The 14,455-nt window shown below is 35.5% G+C and overlaps 1 protein-coding gene across 2 annotated transcripts in view; it reads left to right on the top strand.

Annotated features, from left to right (window-relative positions):
- The window catches only part of LAMA2 (laminin subunit alpha 2), a 717,179-nt gene that overhangs the window by 430,349 nt on the left and 272,375 nt on the right, over positions 1 to 14,455 (top strand). For both annotated transcript variants that reach the window (XM_049901052.1, XM_049901136.1), the window contains exons 15-17: positions 689 to 800; positions 6,391 to 6,504; positions 10,980 to 11,107. In XM_049901052.1, coding sequence (XP_049757009.1) covers positions 689 to 800; positions 6,391 to 6,504; positions 10,980 to 11,107 — 354 coding nt within the window. The remainder of the gene's footprint in view (positions 1 to 688; positions 801 to 6,390; positions 6,505 to 10,979; positions 11,108 to 14,455) is intronic.

Consider the following 14,455-nt stretch of genomic DNA (forward strand, 5'->3'; position numbering starts at 1 on the left):
TCCAAATTATGTAACAGCATTTGTCTCCTATTTTCAATTTGGCCAAACCAGAGTTTTCTAAAATACTGAGTTACGTGAAATCACTCTGCTGAAGACCCCAGATTTTATAGACCTACAAATAAAATGAAATCCAGAGATACAGAGAACAATGAATTTAATTAAGGCCAAAAAACGTAAGAGAATTAGTTCTCAGTAATTCAACTGATTATCTGAGAAAGTTTTGCTTGTACTTGCCTGCATGCAGGTTTGTCTCTGAGACAAAGAAACAAAAATAATTTCTATTTTTCTTTCAGTTTAAAAGTTCAGATGGAATATTGTTTCCTGCTTTTCTAGTGTAAATGTTAAAAGAAATCAAGCAACCATGGGGTATTTTCTGTTATAAAAATCCCTTCAACTATATAGCTGCCCATCTGTCTTCAAAAATGGAAGTCAAAAACATAGACTAGAACCAAGTGATTGGCCAAAACATTCATATGTTTTCAGCATGTGATGGTGGTGGGTGGCTGTGACCACTTTTAACTGAGCAGGCTTTCTTTACCTAATGTAATGAGTGACCAGAGCGTCACTCATTCATTAGTTTACTTTTTATACAGATATTTTGCTGATATTTATAGCTTTGTTACTACATAGTTATGTAATACGTAAGAGCTTATTTACATTTTACCGTCTCTTTTTCCCTCTGTCCCAGGTTGAGTTCTGTTATCCTTGAATCCGCTGTTCCCTATCCTACTGACGGAAGCATTGCAGCAGCTGTGGAAGTTTGTCAGTGTCCACCAGGGTATAGTGGTTCCTCTTGTGAAGTAAGTTTGCAAGAATGTATCCTCAGTGCATTTTAAGTTCCTTCAACCTTGTTTTCAATATGTTGTTGTATTGTTGCTGGGTTCTGTGGAGTTGGTTCCAACATACAGGGACTCTGTGCACAACAGAGTGAAACACTGACCAGTCCTGTGCCATCCTCCCAGTCATTGCTATGTTTGAGTTCATTTTTGCAGCCACTTGTCAATTGACCTCATTGAGAGTCTTCCTATTTTTCACTGATCCTCTACTTTACCAAGCATGATGTCCTTCTCCAGGGACTGGTCTCTCCTGTTAATATGTACAAAGTAAGCGAGATGAAGTATCACTGTCCTCACTTCTAACCAGCTTTCTGGCTGTGCTTCTTCCAAGACAGATTTGTTCGTTCTTCTGACAGTCCACAGTATAGTCAATATTCTTTGCCAAGACCATAATTCAAAGACATTAGTTCTTCTTAGGTCTTCCTTATTCATTGGTTTTCAATATCCTGTTCTAAAAAGACTTTAGTTTTCCCATCAATGATTACACCGATGATAGTATATCATTAAAGAAGAAACTGGAAGTTTTGCCAAAAAGTTACAGCTTTTGAATAAAGTGTTAACCACATTATGTCTTGAAATTATTTTTTTTTAGATGTCTTGCCTTAATATAACAGAAAAATTTGTTCCCATAACTGTCTGTGTTTAGAATCTAGATATTAAGCTGTTTGTTGGTATCTCAATATTATAGGTTTATAATTAGATGAATGTCTTTTAATTAATACCACTCTGTCATTTTAAGGTAATAATTTATACTTACTTCTGTATTTTTTTTTCTGTATATTTTATTTTAGGTGATTTAAAAACTGGTTTTGCTTGAAACCTGGTCAAAAGATGTAAACAACATTTCTCTGATAGAGGGCGTGGCTTGCAGATAAATAGGAGCTTAAATTCTTCAAAAGCGGTGCCTTTGAGGAATCATTTGAGTGCTCCAAGATGTTCCACTTCAGAACACTACGGCATTATGCCATTTGTAGAAATACTCCAGGCATTGCTATGTCAGTTCTCTTGTACTTGAAAATAATGCATGCTGCGAGAGGATATGCAGGGCTTAGAGTCAGATTCGTGACAAATGTGTTTTTGTTAACTGGACTCAGGTTCACCAATCTAGATATAAAACTAAATGTAATTCATTGTGCTTGCTTATCCAAAATTCATGTAGAAGAGAAAAAAAATAATCCTGGGTATGGACTACCTACGCCAAACCTGATTTGATTTTACATGTAGTGCCATATTTGATGAAACATATTTTTTTATTAAGAGCCTTGTGGTTTTGATTTTAAACCAGGAAACTCCCTTTGAGCCTTTAAGTTCCTATTTCAACTGAAATAATAAATACCTTGATTCTACTCCTGCTTTCATACTTATTCCTACATTAGTTATTCTTAGCTCTCTTCATCATCTTTGACACGAGCTCTGAGTGTGTGCCCATTGAATATAAAACTGTCCTAATATTAGAAATATTTAATTAGCTGTGCTTATTTTTGCTTCCTTCTTTTCTTCAAAGATATTTATTGAGAATCTTTGATAAATTCTGCACTAGATGTTGAGGGAAGTATCAAAAAATATACAGCATAATCCCTGTCCCTAAAGAGCTAACAATCTGGTGAGGGAGACAGAATACCTATGAAAAATTAAATCACAGCACTATGTAATTAAGGGACCAGTAATTTTTTTTTTTTTTAAGTGGTACCAAACATAAGTGCCATTATCATTCAAAGGAGTGAGCTGTTCCAGTGGAGAGCCATGTCACGGAAAGTATGCCGTAGTGGAGAAATCTCAAACTGGATGCTAAGTAATGGCAATGATTAGACAGGAGATAATAAAAGAGAAGCACGCAAATGTGAAAAAGAATTGTAACAGAAAAGCGGAGATGGGATAATGGAATCATCCTGTAGCTGTCATACGATAATTGTTTGATAAACAAACTTACTTTGAAACCTGTAAAAGAACTTTATCAAATCAGGAAACAACGAATTCTGGAACTCCGGAGTTTCTCTCTGATTTCTTCACTACTTCTCACTCTAATAACCCCTGCTTTCCTTTATCAAAACTTCTTACCCTAGACTCACTGTTCTCCAATTCTATCTTTCCTGATTTCATTTGCTTTCTTTATTGAGCTTGGTTCATAAGGTCAGTCACTAGGTGGCTTAGTTTTTACTAATATTCTGGCATCTCTTAAAAGCTGAATAAACTCTAATGACAGTTAATGTCTTAATTCTAAGTGGCTGAGAACATCTAGCTGAAAACAGACTAAATGACCCAGTTATAAAGCCATTCTCTTTTACTTCATTTGGGCCACAATACTGGTTCTTTTGATTTTTCCTTTTCCTCGTTTGTACTTAACTTCTTGTAATTCTCTCCACAGTTAATCTTTTAAATATTTTTCTTACTTTCAGAGTACCGTCATAATTCATTTCACTTAACAGGTGGTTCAAGTGGGGAAGTGAAAGCAAAGTGAGGGGCTAAAAAATAAAAGAAAAAGAAAATGGTTCAATCAAAATCTCCATTTTCTCGTCTATATGATGGAAATAATATTAACCACCTCAGAAAGTGTTCATGTTTTCATTTAGCTAAGAAGTATTTGATGAGCATGATCTTTGTGACTACTAAGATTCTAGGCAGGTCTGTGAGTTACACAAAAGGCTTATATTCGACTACTAACCTAAAAGCTGGTGGTTTAAATCCAACCCAGTGCCATTGCAGAAGAATGGCCTGGTGATCCGCTTCCATAAAGATTACAGCCAAGAAAACCCTGTGAATCCACTGGCCCAAATGTTGATGGGGGGTCGGACAAGATGTAATCATAGAACTGTACATTGGATTTGGCTTCTTGGTGTTTGATGACACTGACAAGAGCAGTTTTAATAGTGTGGTGGTGACATAAGACAGATTAAAATGGTATGAAGTGTGAAAGGAAGTGAGGAAGGAAAGAAAGCATACAGTCACTTCTTTTAGAGTAGTTTTATTGGCAAGAAAAACAGGTAACTGAAATGTGATATTAAGGGAGTATTTTCGTTGTTTTTCTGCTTAGTTTATTTTTGATGAGAGATACTAGATCACATACATATATACACACACATGCATATATATATATGTACACACACATATTGTGCTGATAGTAATGACCCAATAGAAATACATTTATTACTGATGCAACAATAGGAGAATATTGGGAAGACAGCAGATAATGGAATTCAGATTACGAGCCTAGTGGTATTTCTTTGAAAGGAGAAAAATATCTTTACACACAGACATTGTTTAAGAGGGAAATATGACAAAGATGCTTGGAATATGAATATGCTTATGCACTCAGTAACTGAATGATGGAACTTGCCTTCTGATGGCTTTCATTTTCTCTTTGACTAATGAAATGAACCACCACCTCTCAGTGTGTCACTCTGGTGGCTTGTGTGTTGCTATGATGCTGGAAGCTATGCCACCAGTATTTCAGTATCAGCAGGGCCATCTGTGATGGACAGATTTCAGCCAAGCTTCCATACAATGACTTGGAAAAAAGGCCAGGAAGTCTACTTCTGAAAATTAGCCAATAAAACCATGAATCACAATAGGATATTGTCTTATGTAGCACTGGAAGATGAGCTTCCTAGATTTGAAAGCACTGAAAATATGCAGTGGCTGCAACAATGGACTCAAGCATACCAACGATTGTGAAGCTGGTGCAGGACCTGACAACATTTTATTCTGTGGTATACATGGGGTCATCATGAGATGAAGCAAACTTGATGGTAACTAACAACTACAAATGAGATGAAATCATTGGCTGAGATGTGTAAGGAGTTGGAAAGTTTGAGGAAAGAGGATATGGGATGAATAATTCACTTGCAGAGTGTGAAATCGTATTAAGGAAAACTCCATGAATATGTGCTACGAAAAGAGATGACTTCTATAAATGAATTTAGGGTGGCAAAAATTTTAACGGAAAGAATTTATTAGAAAGAGATAGAAAATCTACACCTTTTGTGCACAGCCAAATTAAGAGGAAAGTTGCTATTGCTTTCCTTTCAGATATGAAGTCTCAGCACATTCCTTTTTATGTGTTTGTTACTGATGTTCCAATTTAAGGCTCCCCATATCCTGAGGCAGGAGGAACATTTTCAACAATACACAACACAATTCTATATACTTTATTACTTCAGTGGTTTCTCTCGTGTTTCCATTTTCAACTGAAAAAGAAGCCCTTTCATGATATATTTTGTTGTACTTAACCATCCAGAAATATAGTATATAACCTAAAAAAAGTGATTTTAACTTGAGAAGGAGCAAAGCCCCTAGAGGACAGCAACATTTTCCTGGCACATATTTGTCATTCCCAATCAGTTTGGAAAACTTGATTAAGAGTGACAGAGGACTAAGAGCAGGCACTAACGCACAAGTAATCTAAGACACAAACATCCTGTCTTAATCAGAATTCCTTTTTTATAGAAGAAAGAATTTCACATTTTAAATTTGGGGTGATGAATATGGGCAAAGTTATGTAGTAGCATAATGCCATAAAATGAAATTTTATGGGACTGTGTGATAAATGAATCATAAATTATTTCGTGAAATTTGAGAAAGCATAATAGCATGCAGGAAATTTAGAATGAAAAATATGAATTATGTACACTTAGGCATCAGCCATTTATAAGGTCAAACGTAAGATCAGAGTGCTGCCTTTCTTTGAAACAAGTTCAGAGATTTTGTATCAATGATAGAATTAAGGGCAGTTGTTAGCTACTGTCCTATCAGCCCCAGAATGATGGGGACTCCGTGCACGAGGACATGAAATGCTAACTGGTCCTGTGCCATCCTCATGATAGTTTATGCATCAGTTGTAAATCGGACCTTTATGATCCCGAGGATTTTCATTGGCTGTTTTTCAGAAGCAGATTAACAGGGCTTTCCTCCTAGTCTGTCTTAGTCTGGAAGCTCTCCTGAAACCTGTTCAGTGTCATAGTAAAACACAAGCCTCCACTGACAGATGGGTGGTGACTGCACGTTCAGTTCATTGATTGGGAATTGACCCCAAGCCTCCCACATGGCAGGCGAGAATTCTGTCACTGAATCACCACTGCCCCCATTCAGCACAGCTAGTACCTAAGAAAGGGAGCGTATGCCAGAGAATCAAAATAGCTTGGGCTGATGTTGGGTACTCTCTTCGGCAAAGATTTTCTCAAGAGTGTGTGTGTTTGCTGCTTTTTTTTCAGTACTTTTTCTACTATTTTCCCAACTGTGCTTTTTGCTTTGACTGTCATATTTCAACTCTTTATATCTCTGCTTTATTTTACCATTTCAGAAGAGAAACCAAGCTAATGCTTCCTCTAATCTCATGCCTGCCAGTAATGCTAAGGTCAGTACAAAGCCCCAGTGTCAGGAAGAATAGCTCTGTAGCAACGTTTCAATAATGTCAACTCTTTGACAACAACATTTGCTGAGTTTTCTAGCTACGTTATCCTTTTTTATCCCAAAATGAAGCAAACAAACAAAAAAACACACTTTTTTTTTCTTCTTTTTTTAATCCCTAAGGCTGATAGAAACATCATTTTTCTTTCAGTCTTGTTGGCCTCGGCATAGACGAGTTAACGGCACGATTTTTGGTGGCATCTGCGAGCCATGTCAATGCTTTGGTCATGCAGAGTCCTGTGACGACGTCACTGCAGAATGCCTGGTAAGTGTTTTCACCTTTGGGAATGCTAATTGACGAGGCTGAAATCAGTTCAACAGACCTTGCAATTCACTTACTACCTTTGAGATCTTAAGCATTTGAATCAAGAAGTGATTTGACAGAGATCTTTATGTTGAACTGAGTTGGAAGCTGAGAATGCCCTTTCATATGTGAGCTCCCTGACAAACAAGTATTTAGGACGTGTTTATTCATATTAGTCTAAGAAATGAATTAGAATCAGATACATCATTATAAGCTTGAGTAATCACTGGGGTATGTATCTATCATGAATATATATGGTTTTGCTCCCTTCCATAAAACTATGAAAAATAGACTACACTTCTTGAAAGGAAAATAATTTGTGTCTTCATAATACGAAAAGTGTAAAATATAACATTTGTAATACACATCGGTCAATTTTATTCACATTAAAAATGAGAGCATACTGGGTGATTTTTATTTAAGAATTTGAGCATTTAACTAAATGCAAAGCTTTGCAAGTAGATTTAAAATAATAAATACATCCACTACGTATTCACTAGAGTTGCTTATTTCCTCTACAATCGTCTCTAATTTTAAGGGGGACAAAAAGCTCTACAAAGGGCAGAACACTTCCTATCCCATTAAGAAGCCTTTGGATTGGTGAATTACGCTGAATAGACCATTCTGATTAACTCAAGGGCATTTTAGTTTTATATTGTCTGACATGGCATGAAGCTTGAAACAACAGTTCTCGTTTCATTAGCCTTGCAGAAACACAATTTGAAACAGTGCCAATCTAGGAGGATATCATACTCTAATTTCCCTGCAGAATTTAAGGCAGACTCTGTTATCTTTATTTCTTAATGTTCTTTCTTTCTCTTACTCATTTTTTTTTTTTTTTCCTTTTTCGTCTACTAAAAGCTTCTGGGAAAAGACCAAAATGAAAATTCAAGACCTTCTCTTTCAGTGTAATTTGGTATTTAGGTTTATTGATGCTCTTTCTGTTTTCTCTGTATAGGATTTTGTTTAATTTCATTGCAATGCAAAGCATGATAACCTTAATTCATGGATCAGTAGATTTTTCAAATGGCATTTTTATGAATAGAAAGACTAAGTGATTTTTATTTTAAATTATACCATGAGTCTTTTAAAATGTACCTTGGGAAAAATATTAAGTAAAACACTTTGCTAATAATATGCAATGGGAAATATTCAGCCGAACATTAATATGGATTTGCTCAGCTTGAACCTAAAAATACAAAATAAATATGCTGTGATAACCCATAACCTGTTGCTGTGCAGTGGATTCCAACTCATAGCAACCCTATAGGACAGAGTAGAGCGACTGGTAGATTTGAACTGCTGACCTTTTTGGTTAACGGCTGTAGCACTTAATCACTGTGCCCCAATAGTAGTCTCTCATATTGAATTAATTAGAATTAAATCAATATCGTGCTGATTATCCAGTTGAATATTTGATATTTCTAAGAATGAAGCCATTTTAAAAGTAAAAGTTTTTTTCTAGGATAATTTTGGGAGAAAGCAAGGAGGAAACTGTGATACCTGAGGCCTTTTTAATAGTGAACATAGCTTATTATTGACTATTTCGTGGACAGGGAGGTAGGAGTCCACATCCACCTTCCCATAACAGGGAGAATCTTGAGGAAACCACAGAGAACTCAGTGATAGAGACAGAATCTGGTGTTCCCTGGGTTTTCCATTGTAGCTGGTAGATAGGTGATCACGTAGGATATTTTTTGCAAATGTTCAAACGTCCTTTATCTGAATGGTATTTATAACTATGTGCCAGTATCCAGCGTTGAACAAACTGATTCTGATATGATTCACAAAGAAAAAATGTTTAAATTTTTTACACTACAGGATTTTTTGCTTTTCCCTTGAACCAGCATTTTGCCTTCCTTTTTATTCTTCATGTTATTTTTTTCCACCCAGCATTAATCAGAAAATTTATGAATAAACCTTTTTACCTTGGTTGCCTTTAAAATATGATTAGAAATCAAATGAAATATTTTTTGACATCAAATAAAAATCTGAATCTGCGCTGTAGTATGTATTTACAGGAAGATCATCTTAACTCCCATTTTGAAGTGACCCAGGGAACTTTCAAAGCCACCTTGGAAATTGCACAGTTGTTCCTTCTCATTGTTCTTGTGATATGTGATGCAAACAGACATTTGGAAACACTTAACCAGTCCCTCAGAGTGGACTTTCATCTTTTTCAGTTTTGATTTATGTTTCATTGGTTTTCTAATGCCATGTTAAAGTTTCATTTGCAAAAAGCGTGAATTTTAAGATTATTTTGATTATTTCCATTTAATGAAATGACATGCAGAAAATGTAAGAAAATAAAGTGTTGTTTCTCTTTTGGTTCAGTGGCTAAAGAAAAACAGGGTCTCTGAGTTTTAGAAATACCTTTTCCGACATGGTTATAGTGTAATCAATTTATGAGCCTCTATTTTAAATACCTTCAGTCTTTGGAGATGTAATTTAGATTATGCCAAAATAACAATATGCAAAGAATTTTGCAAAAAAAAGAAATTCTTTGATTATAACTAACTTTTTTTTGGGTAAACTTGGAACCTGAAAGAAGCAATATGAAAATCAAAGGAAAAGTTTTCTTCATACTGATTTGTATTTGCATGGTTTATCCCAATATACATGGAAACCCTGGTGGCATAGTGGTTAAGAGCGATGGCTGCTAACCAAGAGGTTGGCAGTTCGAATCCACCAGGAGCTTCTTGGAAACTCTAGGGAGAGGTTCTCTGTTCTACAGGGTCGCTTTAAGTCGGTAATCAACTCAACTGCAGTGGGTTTGGTTTTTGGTTTTATCCCAATATACCATGTTGTTTAGACAATTTGTAGTAGTCAAGCTAACCATTATGCTGCCTTTGAACCTAATTTGCTAAAGGAATTTGAGAGACATTTTAAAATAACTTGAAGAAAAACTTATTTTCAAGTATCATCAGATATTACTGAAGTGCCTATTAATTAATAGTTGATGAAATGGTATGAGATTTTGGAATATGGAAACTTTATAAACCATTGACTTTAGTTCCCTAATTTTACAGACTGTAGATCAAACGGGAGGCTTAGAGAGTTAAATGACTTGATTATAATTCAAATATCTTCTACTCAGTAAAGAATTTTCCCTCCCAAAGAGCCTTTACAAACCATATTAAAAAATATGTCTATATTTGTATATTTTAAAATAGATTTACTATATTTAATTGAAATTTAACTTCTTTAAAGATATATTGAACTAAATAGTAATTCAAAACTTTTATTAGCTTAGGCTGGTATCCCGAAAGTCATCCAGATGAATACATTCTTACTCTATATTTATAGTGAATTTGTATTTATTAACTTTCTCCACAAATTTGGTTACTGCCCATAGAAATAAAATTTGTGTACCCCTGAGTTCTGCTGAACTCTTTGCAACATGGCAAAAATGCAATTTTATATACTTATTAAATTAAAAAGTGTATTTCTCATAACGAACCATACTATATTATTTTAATAGGAATTAGATGTATTTCACTATGCCACTGAGCTTGCAGTTATGTCTGTATGATGCAAAAACATCATAAAAATCTATCAAGTTGTGCTATCAGAAGCTTTACAGACAATTCCGCTGCTTGAAAAATGGCACCGTTCCATCTTTATGCCGGTTTTCCTGAGTTTTGTGAACACAGCCTGAGTTGATTCATATGAAGAAATCAAGACTTACCAGTAATTTCATTTTGCTTCTGTATTTTTTAAAAAGACATAGGTCTTTTCATAAAATAGTAATGGGCAATAAAATGCCATTTCGATTTTCTTTTAAATGAGGAAAATTGTTGTATACCTTGTGGTTTCATTATATGTTGGTACATGGCTTTCAATTTTTTCAATTTTCTCAATGTTTAATTATGAGTCAAGCAAAACCTTCACAGGTATAATATATTAGTGTATTGTCAAAACCATCAGGGTGCAACAAGGTCACCATTAATGTCTGAGTTAAAAGGGTGATAATCCCAAAGGGTTTGTATGATTAGCCACCATCATCATGAAATCAGCAGTTTTAAGCAGAACAATTGATTTTACCTAGAATCATCTACAATTTCCACTGAACATATGTTATTAGGGTCCCATGACTACACACACACACACATACACACACACAATCATATTATTTTCACTGAGAAAAAAAAATTAAAAACTAAAGAACAAAGGAGATAAGATTTGCAAGTGGCAACAATATATAATGAATTTAAGTCATCTTTTCGTAAGTATGTATATGCTGAAACTAACATGTAGTTTATGAGCTAGATAATAAGTTAACTTTCCATGCTATTTCTCTGCTGTAAAATTGGCCATTTAATATGGAGAAATTGTTCTTCCTGGCAGGCAGCAGACTGACTTTCTAGACCAATTTTTGCAGCATATTGATGCTTGAGACCAAAATGATGAGCTCTGATGTGCATTTTTTTCCTCAGAATTGTAAAGACCACACAAGTGGCCCATACTGCAATGAATGTCTTCCTGGTTTCTATGGTGATCCTACTAAAGGTACCTCTGAAGACTGTCAGCCCTGCGCCTGTCCTCTCAATATCCCATCTAATAAGTGAGTAACAAACTTACCTCTTTAATCACTTTGACATCCACTTCTGCAAATGTACTTTTGATATACAGCATACTGTTTTTCTTGTCACATGTACATAAATAGTAAACACATACATGAATTTCTCAGGAGGGTAGTATGAGTTTTTCTAAACGAAATATTTAAAGTTATGCTATTTGTTCTGCAGAACTATAATATTTTAATTCCAGTTTTGGTGATTTAATATCTAAATGAGAGAACTCAAATAGAAATTCTTAAACTAGTCCCAAAGAAAGACATAATTTTGGAAACACAAACATATGCATACAAACACCTTAAAGGAGCGATAAAAAGACCGCTGATTTAAAATGCTGGTCATTTGGGTCATAGTCTTACATTTCTTATTTGTGAATCTTGGGTGAGTCTCAATCTCTCCAAAGGTAAAATAAAGGAATTGATCTAGCTAAGCTTTCAGTACCTGTCCTTTCCCTTATTTGTAACAGTTTATATATTAATATGTGTGGAATTACAATCTTAATTTACATAAACATTTTTGAACTTGAAAAAGTTTAATGCAAATGTCATACAATTTTTCTAGTCATCCAATTTTGTTTCTAGTTGTTTTCCTAGAGTAATAACCTCTTGGAGCAGATTTTTTTTTTTTTTAATTGTGCTTCAAGTGGAATTTTACAATTCAAGTCAATTTCTCATACAAAAACTTATACACATATTGTTATGTGACCCTAGTTGCTCTCCCTAAAATGTGACAACACACTCCTCCTCTCCACCTGGTATTACCTGTGTCCATTCAACCAGCTCCTGCCCCCTCTGCCTTGTCACCTTGCCTCCGGACAGGAGCTGCCCATTTAGTCTCATTTGTCTACTTGAGCTAAGAACACTCCTCACCAGTATCACTTTATGACTTACAGTCCAGTCTAATCTTTGCCTGAAGAGCTGGCTTCGAGAATAGTTTTAGTTTTGAGCTAACGGAGAGCTTGGGAGTCATGTCCTCTGGTGTCCCTCCAGTCACAATCAGACCAGTAAGCCTGGTCTTTTTACATGAATTTGAGTTCTGCACCCCACTTTTCTCCTGCTTCATCAGGGACCCTCTGTTTTGTTCCCTGTCAGGACAGTCGTTGGTGGTAGCCAGGCACCATTAGTTCCTCCTGTCTTAGGCTGATGGAGTCTCTGGTTTATGTGGCCCTTTCTGTCTCTTGGGCTCATAGTTTACTTGTGTCTTTGGTGTTCTTCCTTCTCCTTTGCTCCAGGTGGGTTGGGACCAATTGATGCATCCTAGATGGCCACTTACTAGCTTTTAAGACCCCAGACACCACTCACCAAAGTGGAATGCAGAACATTTTCTTAATAAGTTTTGTTATGCAAATTGACCTATATAACCCCTGAAACCATGGTCCCCAGACCCCTGCCCCTACTACACCATCCCTCAAAGTGTTTGGTTGTATTCAGGAAACTTCTTAGTTTTTGACTTAGTCCAGTTTTTGGAGTAGATTTAAAAGAAAAAAAAAAAAAATACTTTGTCAATTCCTCTTATCTTTTAGGAGAATGCTGTATTCCAGCTGTGCAGATTCAAATTCCAGCAGGGTGGCCATCCCTAAGTAAATAACTAAGAACTATCTTGAAACAAAAAAAAAAAATTTTAATTGGGATATATTATATTGAGCCCAAATCAACATGTTTTACTACTAAACAATTTTAAATAACTATACTTTTAAATAAAAGGGATTTTTTTTTTCCTTCAAAGAGCCCTATTAAAATTAAGGTTAATTCATAATAAAATCCATATTATATTAGGCAACTTCTACCTATTTTCTGGAAACCCTGGTGGCATAGTGGTTAAGAGCTATGGCTACTAACCAAAAGGTCAGCAGTTCAAATCCACCAGGTGCTCCTTTGGAACTCTATGGGGCAGTTCTACTCTGTCCTTTAGGGTCACTATGGTCGGAATCAGCTTGACGGCAATGGGTTTTTTACAGGAGCTTTTATTTTATTTTATTTTATTTTATTTTATTTTATTTTATTTTATTTTATTTTATTTTATTTTATTTTATTTTCTAAATGCTTTCATAATACTTGCAGAGCAGAAATTTTTAATAAAATCTGTCAGCTGTGGTCTTTCAATGTGAACGTGTGATCAACTAGATCATATTCCAGGTCTTACCTGAGATGCTGCTAGTGAAAATGATCTTTTGTTAGTACATTCAAATGAATACTACAAACTAAAGATTTTGATATTTATTCTTTCATTAAATTTAAAAATTTTTGTTGAAATGGTGGTTTTTACTCTTCAACCCATATGAATTCGCTTTCCTCCAACCCCAAACCAACTCAGAATTTTCCACCTTAGTCATTGTTCCCTTCCCACCATCTGACTATCAATTGGTCGTTCTGGGGTGGTTTGCATTTTGCTGTGATATCAGAAGCTTTGCCACCAGTATTTCAAATACCAGCAGGGTGACACGTGGTAGACAAGTTTCAGCTGAACTTCCAGACTAAGACACACTAGGAAAAAGGACCTGGTAGTCTAGTGGGAAAAAATGGCCAGTTAAAACCTTATGAATAGCAGAGGAACATTGTCTGATATTGTGCTGGAAGATGAGCCCATCAGGTTGGAAGTCACTGAGAATATGACTGGGGAAGAGATGCCTCCTCAAAGTAGAATCAAACTTAATGACGGGGATGGAATCAGGCTTTTGGGGGCCTTCATTTGCTGAGGTGGCATGACTCAAAATGAGAAGAAACAGCTGCAGATATCCATTAATAATCGGAATGTGGACTGTACAAAGTATGTATCTAGAAAAATTGGAAGTCATCAAAAATAAAATGCATAAACATCAATATCCTGGTCATTAGTGAGCTGAAATGGACTGGTATTGGCCATTTTGAATCAGGCAATCACATAGTCTACTATGCCCAGAATGACAAGTTGAAGAGGAATGGTGTTGCATTCATTGCAAAAAGAACATTGCAAGATCTATCCTGAAGTACAATGCTGTCAGTGATAGGAGAATATCCTTACACCTACAAGGAAGATCAGTTAATACAAATATTATTCAAATTTATGCACCAACCAATAAGCAGAAAGATGAAGAAATTGAAGATTTTACTAACTTCTGCAGTCTGAAATTGATTAAACATGCATTGATAATTGCTGGCGATTGAAATGCAAAAGATGGAAACAAAGAAGAAGGATCAGTAGTTAGAAAATATGGCCTTGGTGATAGAAACGATGCTGGGGATTCCATGATAAAATTTTGCATGGCCAATGACTTTTTCATTGCAAATACATTTTCTCAACAACATAAGTGGTGACTATACATGTGGACCTCACCAGATGGCATACACGTGAGTCAA

Source organism: Elephas maximus, chromosome 1 (genome assembly GCF_024166365.1).
Source record: "Elephas maximus indicus isolate mEleMax1 chromosome 1, mEleMax1 primary haplotype, whole genome shotgun sequence".
In the NCBI taxonomy this organism is placed as follows: domain Eukaryota; kingdom Metazoa; phylum Chordata; class Mammalia; order Proboscidea; family Elephantidae; genus Elephas; species Elephas maximus.